The 21,369-nt window shown below is 62.2% G+C and overlaps 7 protein-coding genes across 7 annotated transcripts; 3 read left to right on the forward strand and 4 right to left on the reverse strand.

Moving 5' to 3' along the window:
- Positions 1 to 306: 306 nt before the first annotated feature.
- Positions 307 to 10,019, forward strand: PAN0_028c6186 (F-box protein pof6; the record flags this gene model as incomplete). The annotated part of the gene is made up of 3 exons (XM_014798360.1): positions 307 to 3,783; positions 3,971 to 4,107; positions 4,853 to 10,019. The coding sequence occupies 3 exons, from the start codon at positions 307 to 309 to the stop codon at positions 10,017 to 10,019; spliced, it is 8,781 nt and encodes a 2,926-aa protein (XP_014653846.1).
- A 36-nt stretch (positions 10,020 to 10,055) lies between these two features.
- PAN0_028d6187 (SET domain-containing protein) lies at positions 10,056 to 11,231 on the reverse strand (the record flags this gene model as incomplete). Its single annotated transcript, XM_014798361.1, has 1 exon — positions 10,056 to 11,231. One exon carries the CDS (start codon positions 11,229 to 11,231, stop codon positions 10,056 to 10,058), a length of 1,176 nt encoding a protein of 391 aa, XP_014653847.1.
- Positions 11,232 to 11,491: 260 nt separating this feature from the next.
- On the forward strand, positions 11,492 to 13,849 carry PAN0_028c6188 (uncharacterized protein; the record flags this gene model as incomplete). The annotated part of the gene is made up of 1 exon (XM_014798362.1): positions 11,492 to 13,849. The coding sequence occupies one exon, from the start codon at positions 11,492 to 11,494 to the stop codon at positions 13,847 to 13,849; it is 2,358 nt and encodes a 785-aa protein (XP_014653848.1).
- Positions 13,850 to 14,085: 236 nt separating this feature from the next.
- On the reverse strand, positions 14,086 to 14,409 carry PAN0_028d6189 (uncharacterized protein; the record flags this gene model as incomplete). The annotated part of the gene is made up of 1 exon (XM_014798363.1): positions 14,086 to 14,409. The coding sequence occupies one exon, from the start codon at positions 14,407 to 14,409 to the stop codon at positions 14,086 to 14,088; it is 324 nt and encodes a 107-aa protein (XP_014653849.1).
- A 177-nt stretch (positions 14,410 to 14,586) lies between these two features.
- On the forward strand, positions 14,587 to 16,117 carry PAN0_028c6190 (mitochondrial distribution and morphology family 33; the record flags this gene model as incomplete). Its single annotated transcript, XM_014798364.1, has 3 exons — positions 14,587 to 14,663; positions 14,775 to 14,903; positions 14,962 to 16,117. The coding sequence occupies 3 exons, from the start codon at positions 14,587 to 14,589 to the stop codon at positions 16,115 to 16,117; spliced, it is 1,362 nt and encodes a 453-aa protein (XP_014653850.1).
- A 112-nt stretch (positions 16,118 to 16,229) lies between these two features.
- Positions 16,230 to 17,174, reverse strand: PAN0_028d6191 (vacuolar ATP synthase subunit D; the record flags this gene model as incomplete). The annotated part of the gene is made up of 1 exon (XM_014798365.1): positions 16,230 to 17,174. The coding sequence occupies one exon, from the start codon at positions 17,172 to 17,174 to the stop codon at positions 16,230 to 16,232; it is 945 nt and encodes a 314-aa protein (XP_014653851.1).
- Positions 17,175 to 17,744: 570 nt separating this feature from the next.
- On the reverse strand, positions 17,745 to 20,963 carry PAN0_028d6192 (glycine dehydrogenase; the record flags this gene model as incomplete). The annotated part of the gene is made up of 1 exon (XM_014798366.1): positions 17,745 to 20,963. The coding sequence occupies one exon, from the start codon at positions 20,961 to 20,963 to the stop codon at positions 17,745 to 17,747; it is 3,219 nt and encodes a 1,072-aa protein (XP_014653852.1).
- Positions 20,964 to 21,369: the final 406 nt, after the last annotated feature.

The following is a 21,369-nucleotide window of genomic DNA, read 5'->3' on the forward strand; positions in this document are numbered from 1 at the left end:
AAGAAGGGCTGAGCTTGTGACCAATTTGGCCGTGCGTCGGATTTTCCGGCAGCCTCTAGCCCGCACGTCCGCAGCCTCCTCTCTCTGTTCACACGCAGCGCTTCCACGACGGCAAGTGGAGGGTCACATGCTAAGCTCTAAGTTCAACACTTGCCGACCTCCTCCTCCTCAATTCCTCTGCCACCCACAGTTCGACCTATCTTCGACTCAGCCTCTGTCGACGGAACTTCCGCTTCCACAAGGAAGGAGAAATTCTGCCTCAATGTCGATTCACTGAGCATCCAGTGGCACGCAGCGAACATCACGATGGACACCACCTGGGCTCCGCTGGTGCCTACATCCAAGGCGACCGGCTCCGGCTCGCTCGGATTGACCAACGTGCTGAGCAAGGACAGACTCAGTATCTCTGCGTCTCGCGGCAGCGGCACAGACAGTAGCGCCGCGCCCAACACCCACGTCAACGATGTTTCGCTCGACCCCTTCTCCATCGGTGCACTTCCGTCGACGGTGATCCAACGCATTCTCAGCTTCGTACCCGTTTCGGACCTCCGAAGTTGCGCACTGGCAGCTCGTCCGCTCGCCCGCTTTGTCGCCGACGAGAGGCTCTGGGCGCAGAAGCTTGCGTACTTGCAGTACAGGCAGATTCCTGGACGTCACATCCGCTACCAACCGGACCTCTCCACAATAGCCTCCTCGTCCCGCAAATCCAAAGATGCGTCAATACCACCGGAGCGAAAGCACAGCACTTCCAGCCACTCGAACGGCAACAACGAAGACGACGACGACTTTGGCGACTTTGAAGCAGCCACAATCACGAGCCCTGAAGATGAAAGCTTCGGCGGCTTCGTCTCTTCCAAGCCGGCGCAGTCCGGCCAGAGCTTCTCCTCCGCACCAGTCTTTTCGTACCGCGCCGAGTCCAAACTACCCTTGCCCAGTGCAGAGACCGACTCGGCCTATCAAACCTTCAAGCGCGTCGCCCTCACACTCAAGCCGTTCGTTCAGAGCCTCCTCTTCGAGTCGTCCCCGACTGTGTCTCTCATCTTTACCGACCCGAGCTTATCTTCGCTGCCCTCGCAGGCATGCACGGTCTGCAATGTGGCACGCTTCACCGGCCCGCTCGTGCTCGGATCCTTCGCAAAGCCTGCTGATCAGCAAGTCTCATCCAATGACTCGCAAAGCCTTGCAGCCGACACGCGCGATCAGGACCAATGGAGGCTGCGCATGTCCATCAGAGAAGCCGCCGACTACCTAGAAGGCGTCCTGCTCTCAGCCTTTGAAGGCGCAGATGCTCGTCGCGCAGACGCCCTGCGCGCCGGTCAGAGGGGGATCGACGTGTCTAAAGCCATCGAGCGCGCAGAGAGCGACATGCACGAACACGCAGACCTCGTTTGGAACCTCGCGATCCACACTTCAGGCTCATCTCCGCTTCCCTCGGGCATCATTTCCGCTGCAGGCGACGCCGACACCGCCAACTTCATCGATCTCCTCGATCACCCAGGATCCGCCGCAGCTCTCAGCTTCCTGGAGAAGCGCGATGCCGTCTTTAGGCCCACCGACCATCGACCGGAAGCCAACTTTGTCACCGCGTCCAACCAGACCCGCCCAGCTTTGGACTTTACCGCCATGGACGCTTTCATGACCGAGCTGTTACAGACCTTGCAGACCGAAGGCTCGCTCGTCGCGCGCGTCTTCCCGCCAGAGCAGCAGGTCCTGCTTACCTTCGCCAGCCGCATCGCCAACGAGGTCCTCGGCGAGTACATCAACGCCGTCCTCGCCAAGGCACGGTCCATCGACATTCATCTCTACCTCCAAGCAGCTGCAGCCACCTTCTCGCAGGCTCTCAAGATCGTCGATGCGCTCGAAAAGATCGAGCCTCGTCATTCCGATACGGTCACGCCGGCACGATGCCGCGCCATCGTCCTGTCCATGTTCGAGGCGCACCTCGACGAGTATCTCCAGGAAGAGCGCGACTGGGTGCGCACCGTCATGATGGACCTGTGTTCCGAAGGAGGCGAGACATCGTCGTCCGTAGCTGCATCACGCACACGGATCTCGTCATCGCGCATCAAAGCTGCCAAGACCATGGATGCGGCCTTCTTGGCCAGCAACAATCCGGCGCAGGTCAAGCGCAACGTGCTCAGCGGGTTCAAGGACGTGCTCCTGATGCCCGTCACCGTGGTGCCCCGCGCAGCCGGCGCCGTCGGTGGCGCGGTGATCCGCACCGCAGGTACTGGCCTCAGTCAGCTCAACCCGCTCAAGTGGCAGCAGGGCGCTTCGAGCGGCGCACGCGTGGCAAGTGCTTCCGGCTCTGCTCTCGCTACGCCACAACGCGCATCGACGCCGGCCAATGCTTCCAACTCAAGCGAGACGACTGCCAACAACGGATACGTAGACTTTAGCAAGGAGGTGCTTGGCGGCCCCGACGGCCACATCATCGGCGACGACGAGGACAGCGATCAGGAAGATGCGCTAGCATCCTCGACCAACGAAAAGCCGCGAAACATGGCAAGCTTCCCCGGTGATAGCTTGCAGGACGAATGGAACGAAAAGGCACCCGACGTCAACGGCCATTCCTGGGGTACAGCAAGCGGAGACTCGCAGCCCGAGCCTCGTGTTGCGACCCCAACGACGAATACAGAACCGTCGGTCTCGGAACCGGATCCCAAAGTGGAAGCAGCTTCCTCTACAGACAACAAACCGCACCGGCCTGGCAGGCTGCAGCTGCTGCTGTCGCTCGACACGGCGCTCGCGCTGATCCAGGTGAACCGTGAGTCGCTCAAGAGGATGGAAGCGTTTATGGTGTATCCCGATTCGACGTCCAATGGGCGGCGCGTCAAGGAAGAGATGGAGGAGGTCTGTCTGTCCTTGTTCCAGGTGCTGGGAGAAGAACACATTGCGCACGGGTTCAATAAGGCGACGGACCAGATCAAGCAGTGGAATCCCTTGTCGGACGGAGATGGCACGTCGAACGGCGCTGGGTCGGAAGCGGAAAAGGAGCCGCCTGCAGCCGAGGTGCTGCCGCTGGTGCAGTTCTTCGAGCTGACGCACATTGCCGATACGATCTCGCAGCTGTGCTCGGTGTACTTTTCGCAGACGCTGGTGCCGGTGATCCAACTGGATGTGGACGACTTTCTCAACTCGGTGGTTCGCGCCAAAAAGGCGTTTGAAGGCAGCCTGGACGAGTTTGTGGCGGGCGGATTATCCGTGTCGGTGGATCTGCTGATGAAGCGGGCCGAATGGATCCTCTTCTCACAGCGCGATCCGCTCGACTATGCAGGCCAGGACATGACGAGGATGACGGAGCTGGATAGCTCGACACGCGCCACACGCTCGACGATCGAGCTGCTGCGCTTCCACTGCTCGCTGTTGGTGGGTGCGACGGATCGGGAGATCCTGGACCTCTTCTACACCGAGGTGGCGTTGCGGCTGTTTGGCATCCTGACCAAGCACCTCAAGTCGCTTCAGATCAGCCAGACTGGCGGCTTCCAGCTGATCTCGGATCTGAACCACATTGCAGCGTTCATCGCCTCGCTCAAGTCCAAGGAGCCCGACATCCCCAGATTCTACAACTCGCTCAAGACGCTGGCCAACTACTACATTGTGGACGGCAAGGAGCTCATCTCGCTGCTCAAGAACAAGGATGCGGCGGCCACGTCGGCTCGGGCGTCGGCGCGCGAGGACGGCTTTGCGTTTGGGCAGGAGGAGCTCTACGAGTTTCTCAAGAGCCGCACCGACTTTCGACAGATCGAGAAGCAGATCGACCACGAGATCTTTGGCTTCAAGGTGTCCGAGGACTGTATCATTTGCTGAAGCGGCGCACTGCAAAGCATCCATGGGGATTGATTGGCACATCGAACTGCGACTGAAACCCTGCGCTCCAGACAAGCAGCCTTAATTTGAGCGGGTGTGGCGGCGAGAGCTTCATGATGGCGCATCTATGCACTCCGACAATCCCGGTGCGGATCTGCAGAGCGTTGGTCGTAAGCAGGATGCAGCAGCCAAGCCAAGTCAACTTACTCTAGAAGCGGTAAGCGGTGGCGCCTTGGCGGAAGCGATGGATGCGGCGGCGTTGGTGCCTGTTTCAGCCTGTCTCGCTGTCTCGCGTCGGTGCGTGAAATCGAGGGCGAAAATACGTAGACGGGCGAAACAACACAGGAAATTCATCCGAAGCCCCTCTCGATGGGCGCCGCGTGCGGCGACGTGCAGGAGGGATCAACAAGCAGCTGCTGCCTCGCCAGGACCTTCCAAATTGGGAGCGGCGCATTTGGGTGGTGGAGGCTCAGACCGAACAACCAGGCGTGCGCATCGAGTCTGAGTGTTGGTCTTTGGCCATGGGATCCTGCAGGCCGGGCCAAGCAGCGCTGCAGCTGTTGCAAGTCTTTGCGCCAACTCTTCAATCTACGCGCTCCGCAAACAATCGCCTGCATCCAGTCTGCACCTCCTTACGCCTTGGTGCTGCTGCTGCTGCTGCTGTTGCTGCTGCTGCTGCTGCTGCTGCTGCTGCGGCGACCATCATCCTTGCTTGCCTAAGTTAGCACGCCGCTCTCATCCAAGCCACCCATTCAGCCCAGCCAAGCTGAGCCCTCGCGCGTCTCGACCCTCGTCAGGTCGCTCTTCTTGCCCGACCGCTTGCGGAAGCTTGCTCCTATTCGTAACCGCAGCTGTCTCTGCCGTCGGCCAACACCAACTGCATACCGCATCGACCTTGACGAATCAATCAACAGCCTGGCCATCCATCCATCCCTCGGACAGCGCGATCAACGCTCGAAGATACCTTCCGCCACCATCTCCATCCATCTCGCAGAGGATACGCTTCCTCGCCCGCGCCAACCTCGTGTCCTCGCTGATCCAGCAATCGCGTCCATGCATCCACTTCCAACCACCCACCTCGCGCCATCGAATCTCGCAAGGCTTCTCATCGAGCGCTCCTCATGATCATGAGGTCGCCCGATCTCGAGGGCAGCAGCACCCTAGCTGCTGCCCCGTCCACTTCTCCAACACCGACACCCAGCTCGCCTTCGCTCACCAGGACACCACGCTGGGGCAGCATCCGCCAGCGCTTCAGTAGCATCCAGTCTCGCGATTCCATCTCTGCCAACGCCGACAGCGTCGACGACGGCATGTGGGACAAGAACGATACCGCCTTCCTCGAAGAGGTCGCTCGCGCGTCTCCGCTTTTGCTCGCTTCGCCCGATCGCTCCGACTCGCTCGCACCCGTCCTCGAGCACGACCAAGCCCGCCTAACCATACATCCGTCCTCTCGCACATTCGAAGATGCCTCTCACTCCTCGTACTATCGCAGATCCATGCAACCGCAGCCGTCGTCCGCCTCCAGCTCCACGCCTTCCTCGGCAGCATCTGCAACCTCGGCCACATCCACGCCCGTGGTCTCCACCGAAGATGTCTCTGGTGCAAGTCCTGTACACGGCTACTCCAAACCGTGGCCTCGTACCATGCGCAGGATGGCCTCCGCCACCGTCCTGCCCGATCTGCCGGAACAGAAGCGCGCAGACGACCTCGTCTCCTTCCGACGCCCCTCCACAGCCTCGTCCTCGCCTCAGCTTCTGCCTCCCATCGGTCCTTCCACTCCGCTCATGTCGGACAACTTTGCCACTGCGCACGGATTCCAATCCCCCAACGGAAGGAGCACCACGCATTCAAGCCTCCGTTCCAGTCCCAGTCTCTCGCACAGCATCCACGCCGGCCCCGACATGACCCGATCGGCACTCGCAGAGCAGTATCCACGCTCACCCTCGATTCACAGCGCATCTTCCTACACCGCAGCTGGATTCTCCTTCAAGGAAAGCCCGATCTATCCCGAAGGCCGCGCCCGCGCCTCTTCGTCCACATCCGACTTCAGCGACGCCCTCGCGCCTCCCATTGTCGGCATTGACCGTCGCACAAGTCGCAGCGTCGTGGGCAGCCCACTTGCGCAAGCATCCCACTTCTTCGCAACCGCATCGAGGAGCCCACACGCGTCGATCCGCAGCCGCAGCAGCATCTCTACTCGCCCAACGACCGCTCCAGAAGGATCAATGACCCGGCAGTCCTCAGGCTTCTCTCGCGCGACCGAGCCCTTCCCCGCCGGTCAAGATTTTGGCATGAGCGATTCCGACGACCACGGTACGGCCTCGCCGCGGGGCAAACGCATGGCAACCACCAGTATGAGGGGCGTTCCTGGCAGTCCCACCAAGAAGAGCGCAAGCATCGCCAGCCCGACCGCCGCACATGCCACATTCTCGTCTACACCTGTCGCCGCAGAGTCGCCGACCGTGACTGCTCCCGATGTCCGCAAGCATACCAAGAACAAGAGCAGCCTCGTCTCAGGCCTGCGTAGGCTGATGGGCAAAAGGGAGCGCGAGGCCAGGGGTGCCGCTCAACCCCTCGAAATCTCATCGCCCCAACCCCCCGCCGATGCGCGCTCTGCTGCCGACAATGCGGCCTCCCGAGGTCCCAACGTTGCGCAGTCACGTTTGTCGGACGCTTCCGCCACGCTTCGATCACGAGCTCTGAGTATGGACGGAGCTCCAAGTCCCGGGGGTCTCAACCTGCTCGGATTAGCTGACGATGCGTTCGGCCCTGACAACGCATTGCCGCGCCTGCGCACGCACGTCGAGGACAGCCCGTCTCGATCCGACGGCCAAGACGACAACATGCGCGCTTCGCCAAGTTTGGCTCGTCGTTCGCCCAGCCTCGACCTTCTGCGGAGCTTCGGGGGCCTCAGCAAGGTTGCATCGCCTGTTTACAGTGCAGCAGGGCAGGATGGATCGACAGCTGACCCAGCCTCGCCACGCTCGCGTACGAAAAGCATCGATGGCCTCGCAAGACCGTTGCGCGACGTCCTCTCACACCGGCCACGGCGCGAATCCACCACACGCGGCGCGAGTCGCACAAGCGTAATCGAGCACATCTCGCACGAAGAAGCCCGCCGGCTCACAGGATCGGCAGGCCCGACCATCCTTCGCACCAAAGAAGCCGTCGAGGAGCATCGCTCAACATACGCCTCCTTTCCTTCCGAGATCGGTCTGCCGGACCGCGCTCTGTTCGATATGCATCAGTCCGGCTCGCCTGCTCCGCGATCACAGGTACTCGAAGATACGACGTCGATGGCGGAGCAGTCGACTTCACAGGCGGCAACTCACGCTCCTTCGCGACCACAGCGTCCGCATGATGAGGATGCTCTGATGGCGCCACCTCAGCACAAACCAAGTCAACCCTACAATGGCGGAGGGGCTGCCAACAGCAATAGGGGCGGCGTCTCCTCCTCGGGCTCCTCCTTTACTTCCACTAGCTCTGCTATTACCGACTCGGCTGGAGCACAGCGTACACCGTTCTCGTTCCAGTCTCAGGCGTACAGGCCGCTGTCGCGCGACCTGCGAAGCGACTCCAAAGCCATGCCCGGCTCGCCCGCCAGCTCATCGTCGCTTGGCTTTCACTTGTCGAGCGACTTGGCCAGTCTTGGCGCGGGCGCGTTCGATGCTGGAAGAGTCCTTCATCGACCGAGCTCGTCGACCGGCTCGCAGTACGTCCTTGCCTCGGCTCGTGGCGGCCTGCCAGCTCCGACCGCTTCGTCCATGATGCCACCTCCATCGTCCGACACAGGCAGACGTGGCCACACAAGTCGCCGCTCGCTTAACAGCCTTGTGGGCAGCAAGCCATGGTCGAGCCTGCTGGGCTCGCCCAACATCGGAGGCGGCCTAGCTCTCGGCTCGTCGTCGTCGCAGCGCAAGCGTGTGACGACCATGTCCATCTCACGACCCATGTCGGTGTCCACCTCGGCCTTCTCGACCGATGCGACCGATCTGAGTCCCGATCGCGCCGATCTGACGCTGAGGCCGTCGGACTTTGAAGGCGCTCGCTCGCGGCTGCGCGTGGATTCAACACTTTCCAACTTTTCGGAGCCGTCGCAGTGGGAAGCACCCTCGGGCCCACTTGGCGTTGCCCTGACTCCACATGCAGCGACAGCTGAGTCGTCGGCTTGCTCGCACCACTCGCACCACTCGCATCGCTCGCACCAGTCTTTCCAGTCGCACAGGCTGGAACCGACCTCGTCCGACTCGGCGCTCCGTCAGCCCACGCTTGGCCAAGCTCAAAGACCTACGACTGGCGAAGGCTTCTCTCTCGACCACCACTCGTCACCCTCGCTCGTTGCAGGTGTTATCTCGGCGCATTTGGACGAAGCGCCTTCGCTGAACCGCTCCTCGTCGCTCAAGGGGCTAAGCAAAAATCGCGCTACCGACGCTTCGGTTTTCGTACCGACCTTGGCTGCGGCTGCGTCACTCTCGACGCGCTCCACGTCGCGGCCGCTTTCCTCGGGATCTGTGCTGGCACATCGAAAGCGCCCCGCGTTCGGCCTCGCCATCGAGCCTGCCGCCCATTCGGCCTTTGACAGCATCCCCAGTCCGCTTCTGCGCACGCGTCGCGGCTCGTTGGCCTTGCCCGACGGATCGAATCCCGGACGACCCTTCTCGTCGTCGTCGGCATCCGCAGGTCGTACGACGTCCGACAGCTCGTCGCGCACCAGCCTGATCCAGTCGGCGCGCGCATCGGCAGGGACGCTCTCTTCGCACCACACCTTTGCGTCGGACGACAAGCTCGAGGTCGAGACCGTGCGCGACGGCAGTCCGACCAAGCTGCCATCAGACCAGCCCTCGTCTCTGCGCGACGATTCGGTTGCGGACCTCGAGATCGCCATGTCGGCCGTACTTTTAAGTCCGCCCTCGTCTAGCCATCGCCACTCGGTCTCAGTGCCGATGGACGAGGGCGACTCGCCGCGGCAGCATCAGGAAGAGAGCTGGAGCCGGGCTACGGGTGCAACCCAAGGCTCCCGGCAGCCCACGACGTCACGGGTGTTCATGATTCACTCGCCGAACGAAGAGGCCTCGGCATCGGCGTCGTCGGGCCGGCTGAGCCAAGCTACCAAGGACATCGCCTTCGGGTCGATCGCCGGCATGGTGAGCAAGGTGTTCGAGCACCCGTTCGACCTGGTCAAGGTGCGGCTCCAGACGCAGTCGGCGGATAGGCCTCCGCGCTACGCAGGTGCCTTTGACTGCTTCAAGCAGACGTACCTGCAGGAGGGCATTCGTGGACTGTACCGGGGCTTGAGCATGCCGGTGCTGGGCGCGACGCTAGAGAACGCGTGTTTGTTCTTTACGTACAATCAGATCCAGTCGGCGATCCGCTGGGCGAACGGCGAGGCGAGCATGGCGTCTGCGGCGCAGGCGGATGCAGAGGCGCCGCTGTCCATGGCGCAGCTGGGCATCGCCGCCGCGGGTGCCGGATCGGTGACGAGTCTGGTGCTTACGCCGATCGAGCTGATCAAGTGCAAGATGCAGGTGCAGATGATCACGCGCGAGCAGCAGGCTCCTCTGGCCAGCTCGAGCTCGCACGCGGCGGGTGCGGCTACGAATGGCGCACAGATGCAACAGCAACGGTCGCTGTACACGAGTGCGGTGCGCTCATCTGCGGGCGGATCGCCGGCGTCAGCACAGGCATTCAAGACGCTCGATGGACCACTGACGCTGCTGCGACGCACGGTTGCTACGGACGGCATTCGCGGGCTGTGGCTCGGGCAGACGGGCACATTGCTGCGCGAGACGGGCGGAGGCGTAGCGTGGTTCCTGGCGTTCGAGGGCTGTTCGCGCTACCTGATCGCGCGCAAGCGCGCGCAGCAACGCCGCAACGACATCAGCAAGAAGGACCTGAGCTCGCTCGAGCTCGTGGGTGCCGGTGCGCTGGCGGGGATCAGCTACAATGTGGTGCTCTTCCCCGCCGACTGTGTCAAGTCGACCATGCAGACCGAGCAGGAGATGCGTGCTGCATCGCACGGCGCCGTGGCTGGGCAGAGGTGGAAGGGCACCGGCTTCTTTGACACGTTCAAGAAGATCTACACCACGCGCGGTGTTCGCGGCCTGTACGCCGGGTGCGGTGTGACGTGTCTGCGCAGCGCACCGTCGAGCGCGATCATCTTTTTGATGTACAACAAGCTGGAAAAGCTCAGCGACTCGTATGGACTGTAGCTGCGCAGTCTAGACTGGGAATATAGACGATCGAATTCACTGTTGCGGTCCTGGTGTGGGCGGGTGGTGGGGACGGTGTGGATGGGCTGCGGTGCGAGAGACGCGCATGCGACTGCGGTTGAGCATGGCCTGAATCGGATCGACCGTTGCTTTTGGTGCCTGCTTGGCTGGCTGGGTTGCAGCAGGTTGGGCTTGTTGCTGGGTGAGTTGGTCGTGATGGAGCCAGTAGCTCTTGCCATAGTTGACGACGAGTTCCTGACCCTTTCGGAGGGGTCTTGTTGTGAACAGACCCATCTGGAACTTTGGTTTGCCGTCGCTGGTATCGAGCTGGATGAAGGAGCGGAACTCGACGTTGGGTCGGTCTGCAATGCCGCGGTAGTCGTTGACGAAGCGCGACTCGTTTCCCCAATACCGACTGTCGACATAAAGCGCCGTGGGATTGTCATCTTCGTCGCCAATATTGATGGCATCGACGGCGTCTGCGAGTGCTGCAACATCCGAATCGGGCGACTTGTCGAGGAGCCGATCGTCGTGGCAAAGGCTCAGGTCGTAGGTCGAATGAAAATCGGCGTCCTGCTTGGTGTGTAGCACGCCAAGATACGCACGCACGAACGTATTGCCCTCGATGTCTTGCGCTGCAAACAGGCCGTGCGATCCAGCTGCGGGATGACAGCTCAGCCGACGGCTGGTCGAGTGGAACGATTCCGGGCACCAAGGCGTCGTCTTATCGATGGGATGAATGATCACCGGCACCTCGTCCTGGATTGAATCGACGTAGAGCGTCTGTGCACGTCCATTGTTGTGCGTAGCCTGCGGCAGAGAGCTTGGCGAGACTGCTTCGGACGACTCGGACTCTTCATCGGCGCGCAAGGAGGACGTGGCCGGGTGGAGGACGTATCGCTCGGCAATCGAGTCTGGGACCGAAGCCGCGACCAAGTTTTGAGTGATATAGACCACATCGCTTGGCCAATTAGAAGGCACCTGCAATGCACATGTCGTAGTATCGATAGGGTTGCTGCCCTTGCCGCCCGGAGTCTCGTTGAGCCGAGATGACCCCGCTTCCTGGATGCGAGTGTTGATGCGGGAGGTGAGAGAAGGCGAAGGCGAAGGCGTCGATGCTACTGCCTCGCTGCGGAGCGCGTTGATTCCATGCTCCACAATCGAAGACTGCACTACTGCTCCGGTCCTTGTGCTAGATTGCCCTGCCGGCATGGTGTGATTGGCGAAAGGCAGTGAGGGAGAGGTCCAAGGTGGACCGGGAAGAAAAGCTTTCATTCGAAGTCACCGCATGGACCCTGAATCGGGCCAAAATGACAGTGTTAGATTGATCAGCTGATGTTGTGGAGGCAGCGCCGCTCTTTCAATGCTCGGCCCTACCATCCTTCTTCCCCCCTACTTCCACGCAATCCATCAGCTGCATACAGCCATGCAGCTCTCGAAACGCTGAACCACCATCGATACACAGTGTCGCGATGACAAACGCATCGTCGCTCGGCAACCGGGCAGCGACGGCGTGGCGGGCTGGCCTGGGCGAGGCGTCCAGCTCGTCCGCTTGGCTGAGCAGCGACTGGCTCGTATCTCGCAAGGCCATCCCGCTGTACGTCCTCCTGGGCATCTGGCTGGTGCAGCGTCTTCCATCGCTTCTCGAACGCTTCTTCACGCCCCGCACCACTTGCGGCACAGCAGCGTGGGTGGTGCCTGCCGAGACGCGCCATGCGCGCTTCTTGCCCATCGAGTCCAAACACGCCTTCCGCTACAACACGCTCTATCTCGCTCTCCGGCTCGATCAGCTCGAGACGCGCAAGCTCGATACCGGCCATGCGTTCGCCTGGAAGGGAGCCGTGCTCGAGCCCGAGTTTGTCGACCATGCCGCGCTCGCCGATCGTCGTGGCGTCACTCCTGCGCGCCGCTCGCACGACGCCGCCCCGCACACCGACACAGCAGATGCGGTCGACCAAAAGACAGACTGGAAGGCCAAGATGCGTGCAGCTGAGCGCATCGAACGACGAAGGCTCGAGGAGAAGCGCGCTCGCAATGACCGGTACACTTGGTCGCTCACCGGCCTCCGCCCCAGCTCGTACCTGCGCACCCAGATCCCACTCGCGGCGTCCGCTCCGAACACGCCTGCTGCCGACTCGGATACGGCCAAAGCAAAATGGATCTCTGGCTCGGTGCTGCTCAAGCTCGCGTACGAGCTGCGCGAGCGCGGCTTCCTCTCGGTGGGTCCGCAGGACTCCGAGACCACGGGTGCACACTGGCGCAGTGAGCTCGGCCACATATGGACAGTCACCATGCCGAGCGTCGCAGGCATCGCGGGCATCAATCCGCTCACCGTTCACTACTGCTATCGGCCGCATGGTTTCGGAGACGAAACACACGGGTCCTCCTCGGCCGCCACGAACGACAAGCGCGGAGAGTTCTGGTTGGTCGTGTTGGAGGTGCACAACACTTTCAGCGAGCGTCACATCTACGTGCTCGAGGCCGGCACCAACGAGGACGGCTCCGACACGCAGGACGCCCCAAGCTCCACCACGGCCAAGCGTGGCGGCTACGATCATCAGTGGACTTTTCCGCGCTCGTTCCACGTGTCGCCGTTCAACGATCGCGGCGGCTACTATCGACTCTTCCTCAAAGAGCCGTTTGCAGCCGACACGGACGCAAGCAGTCCAGCTCAGCCACCGACGTTTGCGCTTGGTATCCGCCTGCTCCTCCTCGTCGAGCAAGAAACCACCGCGGGCGAGGTTGATGGACAACGCTCCCCGCGGCTCGTCAAGAAGCTCATGGCCACGCTCGACTCGATCGCACCCCCACCTGCAAGCGCCAAAGGCAGTTCTGCAGCGACACAGCCGGGCCGATGTGTGCGCCCGCTGTCGTCTGCTACGCTGTATGCGGCACTGCTGCGACAGCCAGTCGACCTGTTGCTCACCTTCGCCAGGATCCTTTGGCAGGCAGGCAAGCTGCACTTTGCCAAGCGGCTGGATGCGTTTGGTAGGCCCGATATGGTGCAGCTCTCCGAGGCTGTTGGTGTCGACGCCGATGCGTACGATGGCATCGGTCTGCCTCCGCCGCACAACCGCATTGAGCCGCACCGCAGTTCCAACGGCGGCAGCGACGCGAGTGCGGGACTGGTGTATCCCGAGCCGGGCTGGGCAGAGACGGTGGCCAAGGAGTACGTACATGCGCTCGTTCAGCGGCGCGTGCACGAGCTCGAGCAGCAGGGCGAGGCTTGGAGCGTGACGATCAAATCGACCGATCCGGCGGATCCGGGCATTGCTGTAGCGTCGTCCCAACCAGGATGCACACCGCACAGGCTCGAGCTCTCGACGCGCTCGTACGGCGTGTATGTGGATCTGATGCTGTACACGCCCTCGCGACTCGCGCTGTTGGTCGGCAGCATCGCAGGCCGCCGGTGGGGCGTCAGCTCCATCGACGCCTTCGACGCCTTCTTCGCAGCCGCACAGCCGCTGGATTTGCAGGGTGTACGCGCGCGACACTTGAAGTTCATGCTGGATTCGCATCGGGCCGCATCGCGCGAGGATGGCGAGCAGACACTGCAGACGCTGCGCGCGTTTGGCATCACCACCGCGGCAGCCGGTACGGCGGAGGCGCAGCCGTGGAGGGTGCGTGTAGCGATTGCCTCGAGCCACTTTGCGGCCGTGGCGGAGAAGAAGGCGTTTGCACTGCTCGGCGCGCGCTATGTGGCGGGCACCGAACCCTGGCTCGAGCTCTCGCGTGGAGTAGCCTACGTTGCCGCGCGCGAGACGAGTCGAGATGCACCGGTGGACAAGCCCAGTTGGGATACGCGCCTGGGCAGTGTACGTCGTACCTGACCACGATCCCCGCCTAGAAAAGCACGACTGCAATCAACCTTCTGGATGGAAACGACGTCTGTGCTTGTGGGACCAGGGCGAATTGGGAATGATGAGATTGACCGGATGCTGGGGGGCTTTTGTACACAGATGAAAGGGCGATCAGGCTAGTTCGAGTCGGAGAAGAGGTTGGGAAACTTGGCCGAGAGCTGAACGGTCTTCTCGACAAGTTCCATATCTACACGCACACCTTTGTATCAGCCATCCTTCTTTCTCTGCACAGTGCGCGAGGCTGTTTGGTACCTACCGACGTTTTCGCCGCAATCGACGGTGGTGAATTCGCGCACCTGGTACCCGTCCAGCCCCGAGCCGCCATCGGAGACCTTGCCTGTGATCTCGACGAATGTGCTGCCCGAGATCTCCGAGTCCGGGTTGAGCGTCACCTCGACGTTGCCCATGTCGGAGGTCTGGATGAGCAGTGTCTGGCCGGTGAGCTTCTGCACCTTGCCTACGACGCGAACCGTCTGCCCGGCGTACTGCGCCAGCATGGCCGAGTTGATCATCGGCGTGGGCTTCTCCATTGTTCGATGTGTGCAGAGGTGGGTGATAAGGTCGAAAGGGAAAGAGTTGTGTCGAGGAGGGTGAGGGGGGTGGCGGAAGAGAGGCAGCAAGTGCGCAAGGGCAAATAGTGTTGGTTTTGGTGGGACCGCCCAACTGAGCCTTGGGCGCGTCGCCTTTGGGGCTCAGCCGACGCGTAAATGGCATCGGCAGACGATCCCGATGAAAGCGCGGCGATCGGGCGAGCAAAAGTGACACTTGGGCTGCCGCTCTTCTCGTTGGTAGGAAGGCTGGCAGTTGTCTGACACTCTTTACTCAGCTGCACTCATCACATTCGCAAAGGCATTCTCCTTCGTCATGGCCCGGCCCTTCGTGCGCGGTGCTCTAGGCCCGCTGGTACGATGCACAGTGGAGGCAGCGGCGTCGTCTCGCAGCGCCGGGCGCACGGTCACGCCCAGCCTCGCACGGACGACTCGCTTGTCGATGCTCCCATTCGCCAGCCGAGGAGCTTGGTGTCGTCCAGAATGGAGGAGCTATAGAAGCTCGTCGAAGGATTCATCTACAGACCCGTCAAGGGAAGCATCTCTGTCAAGCAGCGCTGAGAAGCCAAGTCCAAGGCCGCAAGACGAGGACTGCCCATCAGGCCGAGAGTCTGATCCCGAGCAGGGCTCGTCTGCGCATCCACCACAGGACGAGGCACCGACAATAGCAACGTCCTCCACGTCCGAGGATTTCAAGTCCTCGAAGCACCGTTCCTCGACTGCGAGCGAGCAGGGCGATGCCGATTCCCCACCAGACCTGCAATCGCGTCTGCGCACCCTCGCCTCGTCCCTCCCAGCCTTTGACGCGCTCACCTCCTCTGCGTCTTTGTCCTCTGCAGTTTCAGCGGCAAGCCAGCGCACACGTACACTAGCCTCGGACATGCGCAGTCGGCTGTCGACGCTGGCGGCGCAGTACAATACCTACTCTGGCTATGCGGCGATCGAGTCGCTCAAGCAGCAAATCACACTGCTCGAGTCGGACCTCGACACGAAGCGCCTTCTTGCCGCCCAGGCTAAGCGCGACTATCTCGATTCGGTGCAGAGTCGAAGTGCATCTCAACGCGAGACGAACGACCTTCTATCGCGCAAAGCCTCATGGACCGAGACGGACCTCAGTCGATATACGCAGCTGCTGCGTGCGGAACATACGATGACCAAGCACGAGGCCGAGGCGGAAAAGACGCTGGAACAGACGGAAGCCGAGGTGCAAAAGGCATTCGACAGCATGATGAAGGCCGTCATGGTGCGGTATCACGAAGAACAGCTGTGGTCCGATAGGATGCGCGGCATGAGCACGTACGGAAGCTTGATCGTAGCCGGTCTCAACGCGTTCTTGTTCATACTGGCCATCTTACTCGTCGAGCCGTATAAGCGCAAGAAGCTCGCACAGACCTTCGAGTCGCGCCTTGTGGCAGCTGAACACGAGTCGAGACAGCTCATCCTCGCAAGTGTAGAGCGCTTCCAACACTCGCTCGATACCGCCCTCACCCCACCACCACCTGCTCTCGAGCCAGATAATGGCCCCGTCGAGACTTTACCCCCCGCGGAAGTCGAGGTGGAGGGGGAGTATGAAGCGGCTTGCCAGATTCGCACGCGCAAGCACCAAGAGGAACGCCTCGTCTTCGCTTCCACTGTGGGAGTCGTCGTAGGCGCCGCACTCTCGCTCCTCATCGGCGCGTGCTGGACATGACCACCTCGGTCGCAATCTCAAAACTGCAATGCATGGCTTGAATTGAATGCAACCAAGCGTGGGATGAAAGTGCGAAAACAAACAATACGAGACAGCAGGGGGAGGGGGGCATTTAGAAGATGACGTCCTCGTCCTTTCCGCCCGAGAGCAGATCCTTGCTTCGCTGAGCGTCGTCGTCGTTGTTGGTGTTGGCGGCCGACTTGTTCTTCTTCTTTTTCTTCTTCTTGCCAGCCGTCGAGGCCTCTGCAGCCGCATCCGCCGGCTTATCATCCGCCTCGGCCTCGGCAGCGGGGGTGTCGTGGTTCTCGGCGTCATCGTCGTCATCGTCGTCGGTGTCGTCACCCGCGAGTCTCTTCTGCATGTGGGCGCGCTCACGATCGCCCGCGGCCGCCTTCTCCTTCTTCTTGGCCTGCACCTTTTTGAGCCGGAAGAACTCCTCGCGGTCGGCCTCGTCGAGCTCCGAGACAATGTAGCTGATCGTATTCTCTAGCCGCGGGATGATGACGTGCTCGATGGCGTTCACACGGCGGTTGGTCATGCGGATCACCTCGTCGAGGATCACAAACGCCGTCTGCAAACTAGCCAACTCCACCAGCACCTTGAGCGCTTTGGTGTACACCTCTCGGGCCTTGTTCACCTGTTGACCACCACGGCTCAGACCCGTGAGGGCGAACTCGCCACCGCTGCCCGAGGCGCCGTTGGATTTCTGCTGGATATCCGCCTCGAACGCAGGCAGCAATACGCCCGATACGTTTTCCTGCTTGGCGCGAACCTTGAAGCTCGCCGACTTGACACTCTCCTGCACAATGTAGCCGATATCGCCCGTGGCATACTGCACCTCGGCAAGGCTGAACGACGCCTGCTGCATCACCTTGCCCATCTTGCGCTTGGCCTCGTCGATCTTGTGCGTGATGGTGCGGAATCGCTTGGTGAGCGCATCCGCCTTCTTCTTGAGCAGCGAGTGACCCGTCTGTGCGCCCTTGAGGCGCGTCTTGGTGCTACCGAGCGCCTGGCGCGTGGGGAACACTGCCTCCCTCTGTCCTTTGCCCGACGACATTGCTGGCGATAGAAAGGGCGAATGTGGTGGTTGATAGGAGGGCGAGGTGGGGGTCCGGATCGATGGGGAGCTCAGTGCTGCACGCGCGGCGGCTGCAGAGCCCCTGGGATCCCAAATCGCAATTTCCGCTCCTTGCGTAGTTTGCGCTGGTTGCGTGCCGGCTCTTTTTGGTGTGCGTCGAGTGTGCACTCGAGAGCATGGGCCATCCCTCTCGCACACACGCCCAACTCCACTCCGATTTCACTCGAAATCAACGCCGTGCTATCCCGATCGAATCGAACCCCGATGAGGCACTCGCCCTGTCCCCCTCCGCCAGCTTTGACACTCCCCACCGCAATCTCGGACATCATTGCCGCGCACCCAAATCGAGCGGCGAGGCGCAAAGCTCGGCATGAATCTACAGTTGGAATGCAGCATGGATCATTGCGGTTGAAAACAAAACAAGGGAAGAAAAGGGGACGGTGCAGTGTTGAAACCCGTTGCGTATGTTGACCTAGGGACGGAATCTAGCGTATTATCAGGCAAGAGAAACAGAGTGGACACGGTTGAGGTGTCTGTGTGTGTCAAGACCTAGTTGACATAGTCCTCGACGCCGCCACACTCGCAGACGAGCATGCGGTCGCCGTAGGCGTCGTCGATGCGGTTGACGGGCGGCCAGAACTTGGTCTTGCGCAGCTCGGGCACGGGGTACACGGCGCGCTCGCGCGAGTAGGGTCGGTCCCACTCGGCGTCGGCGACGTCGTGCATCGTGTGCGGCGCGTTCTTGAGCAGGTTGTTGTCGCGCGGCATCTTGCCTGCGCGGATCTCATCCACCTCGTGGCGGATCGAGATGAACGCCTCCACCAGCCGGTCGATCTCCTGCAGCGACTCGGACTCGGTGATCTCGATGAGCAGACCCGTCGAGATGGGCCACGAGCACGTGGGCGGATGGAAGCCATAGTCGATCAGACGCTTGGCAAAGTCCATCACCTTCAGCCCCGCATCCTCAAACTCGGCAACGTCGATGAGCAGCTCGTGCGCCACGCGGCCGCGGTCGCCAGTGTACTTGAGCTTGTAGTGGTCCTTGAGCCGGTGCGCCACATAGTTGGCCGCCAGCAGCGACGTCTCGGTCGACTTCTTGAGGCCGCTCCACCCGAGCATCTTGATGTACGCCCAGGCGATGGTGAGGATCGAGGCGGAGCCCCAGGGCGCCGCCGAGATGGGGTCGATGGCCATCTCGCCGCCCGTCGACGCCAGCGGGTGGCCGGGCAGGAACGGCGCCAGATGCTCGGCGACGCAGATGGGGCCCACGCCGGGTCCGCCGCCACCGTGCGGAATGGAAAAGGTCTTGTGCAGGTTGAGGTGCGTCACGTCGGCGCCCATGATGGCCGGGTTGGTGAGCGCCACCTGCGCCTGCAGGTTGGCTCCGTCGAGGTACACCTGTCCGCCATTGTCGTGCACGATCTGGAAGGCCTCCTGGATGTCCTTAAAGTAGCAGCCGGTGGTGGCGGGCTCGGTGATCATGGTGGCGGCGAGCTCGTGCTTGTGCTGCTCCGCCTTGGCGCGCAGGTCTTCGAGGTCGATGGCGCCGTCCTGCTTGGTCTTGACGGGCACGACGCGCATGCCGGCCATGATGGCCGAGGCGGGATTGGTGCCGTGGGCCGAGGTGGGGATGAGGCAGACGTCGCGCTTGCCCTCGCCCTTGGACTCGTGGTAGGCGCGGATGACCGACAGCCCGGCAAACTCGCCCTGGGCGCCCGAGTTGGGCTGCAGCGAGACGGCGGGGAAGCCGGTGATGGTGCAGAGGTCGCGCTCGAGCTCGCGGATGAGCACGTCGTAGCCCTGCGCCTGGTCCTCGGGCGCAAAGGGGTGGAGCTGCGAGAACTCGGGCTTGGAGATGAGCATCATGCTCGAGGTGGAGTTGAGCTTCATGGTGCACGAACCGAGCGGGATCATGGCGTGGACGAGCGAGAGGTCCTTGGCCTGGAGCGAGTGGATGTAGCGCAGCATCTGCGTCTCGGAGCGGTGGGCCGAAAAGACGGGCTGCTGGAGGAACTTGGACTTGCGGCTGAAATCGGGCACGGGGGCAGCATCCTTGGCAGGAGTGGTGGCGACGGGGGAGGAGATGGTGAGCGACTGGGTGGAGGCGGCGTCGAGGCCGATGCGCTGTGCGATGGCGAGGAGGTCTTGGGGCTTGTAGGGCACCTCGCCGGTCTTTGTGTTCTTGGTGGCGTAGGCAAAGACGTTGAGGAGGTCGGTGAGTTCCTCGATGCTGACGGTCTCGTCGAGCGTGATGCCGACGCGGGTGTCGCTGATCCTGCGCAGGTTGATGCGCGCCTTCTTGGCCTCCTCGTGGACGCGCACGGCGCCGACGCCCGCCTTTGCGAGGTCGATGGTGAGCGTGTCAAAGAAGGCACCGTCGCGGTTGACGACGCGGAGGCCGAGCTCGGTAAGCTCGTGCTTGAGAAGGCGCGTGAGGGCGTGCACCTTGGCGGCGATCTTGCGCAGGCCGTCCGGGCCGTGGTAGACGGCGTACATGGCGGACATGTTGGCGAGGAGCGCCTGGGCGGTGCAGATGTTGGAGGTTGCCTTTTCACGACGGATGTGCTGCTCGCGCGTCTGGAGCGCCAGACGGTAGGCGGGCCCGCCGCGAGTGTCCTTGGAGAGACCGACGAGACGGCCGGGGATCTTGCGCTTGATCGAGTCGCGCACGGCGAAGAAGGCGGCGTGCGGGCCGCCAAAGCCGGGAGGCACGCCGAAGCGGGCGGCGTTGCCGAGCGCAATGTCGGCGCCCCACTCGCCGGGCGGACGGATCATGGTGAGGGCGAGGAGGTCGGTGGCGGCGATGGTCATGCCGCCGAAGCTCTTGATCTCGGCGGCGAGCGCCTGCCAGTCGGTGAGGCGGCCGTCGACGTCGGGGTACTGTACGAGGGCGCCGATGATGTCGTCGCGGGGGATCTGGTCTGCGGGGGGCAGACGGTGGCCGTCGGGGGTGCGGAGGTCGGTGGCGACGACGTTGATGCCGAAGCCCTTTGCACGCTGGCGGAGGACGGCGAGGGTCTGGGGCAGGACGCCGCGGTCGACGAGGAAGGTTTTGCGCTTGCTCTTTGTCTGGCCGTAGGCGAGGATCATGGCCTCTGCGGCGGCGGTGCCCTCGTCGAGGAGGGAGGCGTTTGCGAGGTCGAGGCCGGTGAGCGACTTGACCATGGTCTGGAAGTTGATGAGCGACTCGAGACGGCCCTGGGAGATTTCGGGCTGGTAGGGGGTGTAGCTCGTGTACCAGGCTGGGTTTTCGAGCACGTTGCGGAGGATGACGGGGGGCACGAGCGTGTTTTGGTAGCCCATGCCGATGAGGCTCTTGAAGGGGCGGTTCATGCTTGCGATGGTCTGTGCGCGCTGTGCGAGCTCGGACTCGGAGAGGGGCTTGATCTGGTCGTAGTAGGCGTCGGACTGCTCGAGACGGACGCTGGGGGAGACGGTGTCGTTGACGAGCTGGTCCATGTGGTTGTATCCGAGCGCCTGGAGCATCTTGGCGGCATCGCGATCGCGGGGCCCGACGTGGCGCGGCTCAAAGGTGTCGAGGGGCGCAAAGATGGAGTCGGCGACCTGGCGCGATCCGAGCTCGGGGGCGTTTTCGGTGGAGCTGAGCGTTGCGAGGTTGCGACGCGAGGAAGCCAAGGCGATGGGAGCCAGACGCGAGCCCGAAGCGACGGCCGAAGCGACGGCCGAGGCGACGGGGAAGCGACGCACGGAGCGTGCAGCTGCGGCGGCCGGGATGCGCGAACGCGCGAGGAGCGAGGTGGCGATCATGGTGAACAGTGTGAAGCCGTGACCACGATGAGCGAGTGAGAAGAGGGGCCACTATATGCTCGCCGGCGTTGCACACGGAGCGGACGATGGTGGTGAGAGGGAGACAAGGCCGCCTACGATCCTCCAACGCTGACCACCGAGTGCTGAGTGCTGAGTGCTGATTGCTGAGGCTGAGTAGCGTTGGCGGAAGAGCCGGCTGTCAATCCGTCAGTCACGAGGCCTTCTCTCTTTCTCTCAAATTTGGCAGTAGTAGTGTGTGGGGAGTCGGGAGTGTGCGCATTTCCGGTGGCCACTCGGTGCTCGCAGAGCCGTTTCAACCGCAACTTTTTCGCGGCAGAGCGCGCGCGCGTTATCTCGAGCCAATTCTTAGGCGTGCTGGGGGCGGCGTGAAACTTTTTTTTTTTTT

The sequence above is a fragment of the Moesziomyces antarcticus genome (assembly GCF_000747765.1).
Source record: "Moesziomyces antarcticus DNA, scaffold: scaffold_v10028, strain JCM 10317, whole genome shotgun sequence".
In the NCBI taxonomy this organism is placed as follows: domain Eukaryota; kingdom Fungi; phylum Basidiomycota; class Ustilaginomycetes; order Ustilaginales; family Ustilaginaceae; genus Moesziomyces; species Moesziomyces antarcticus.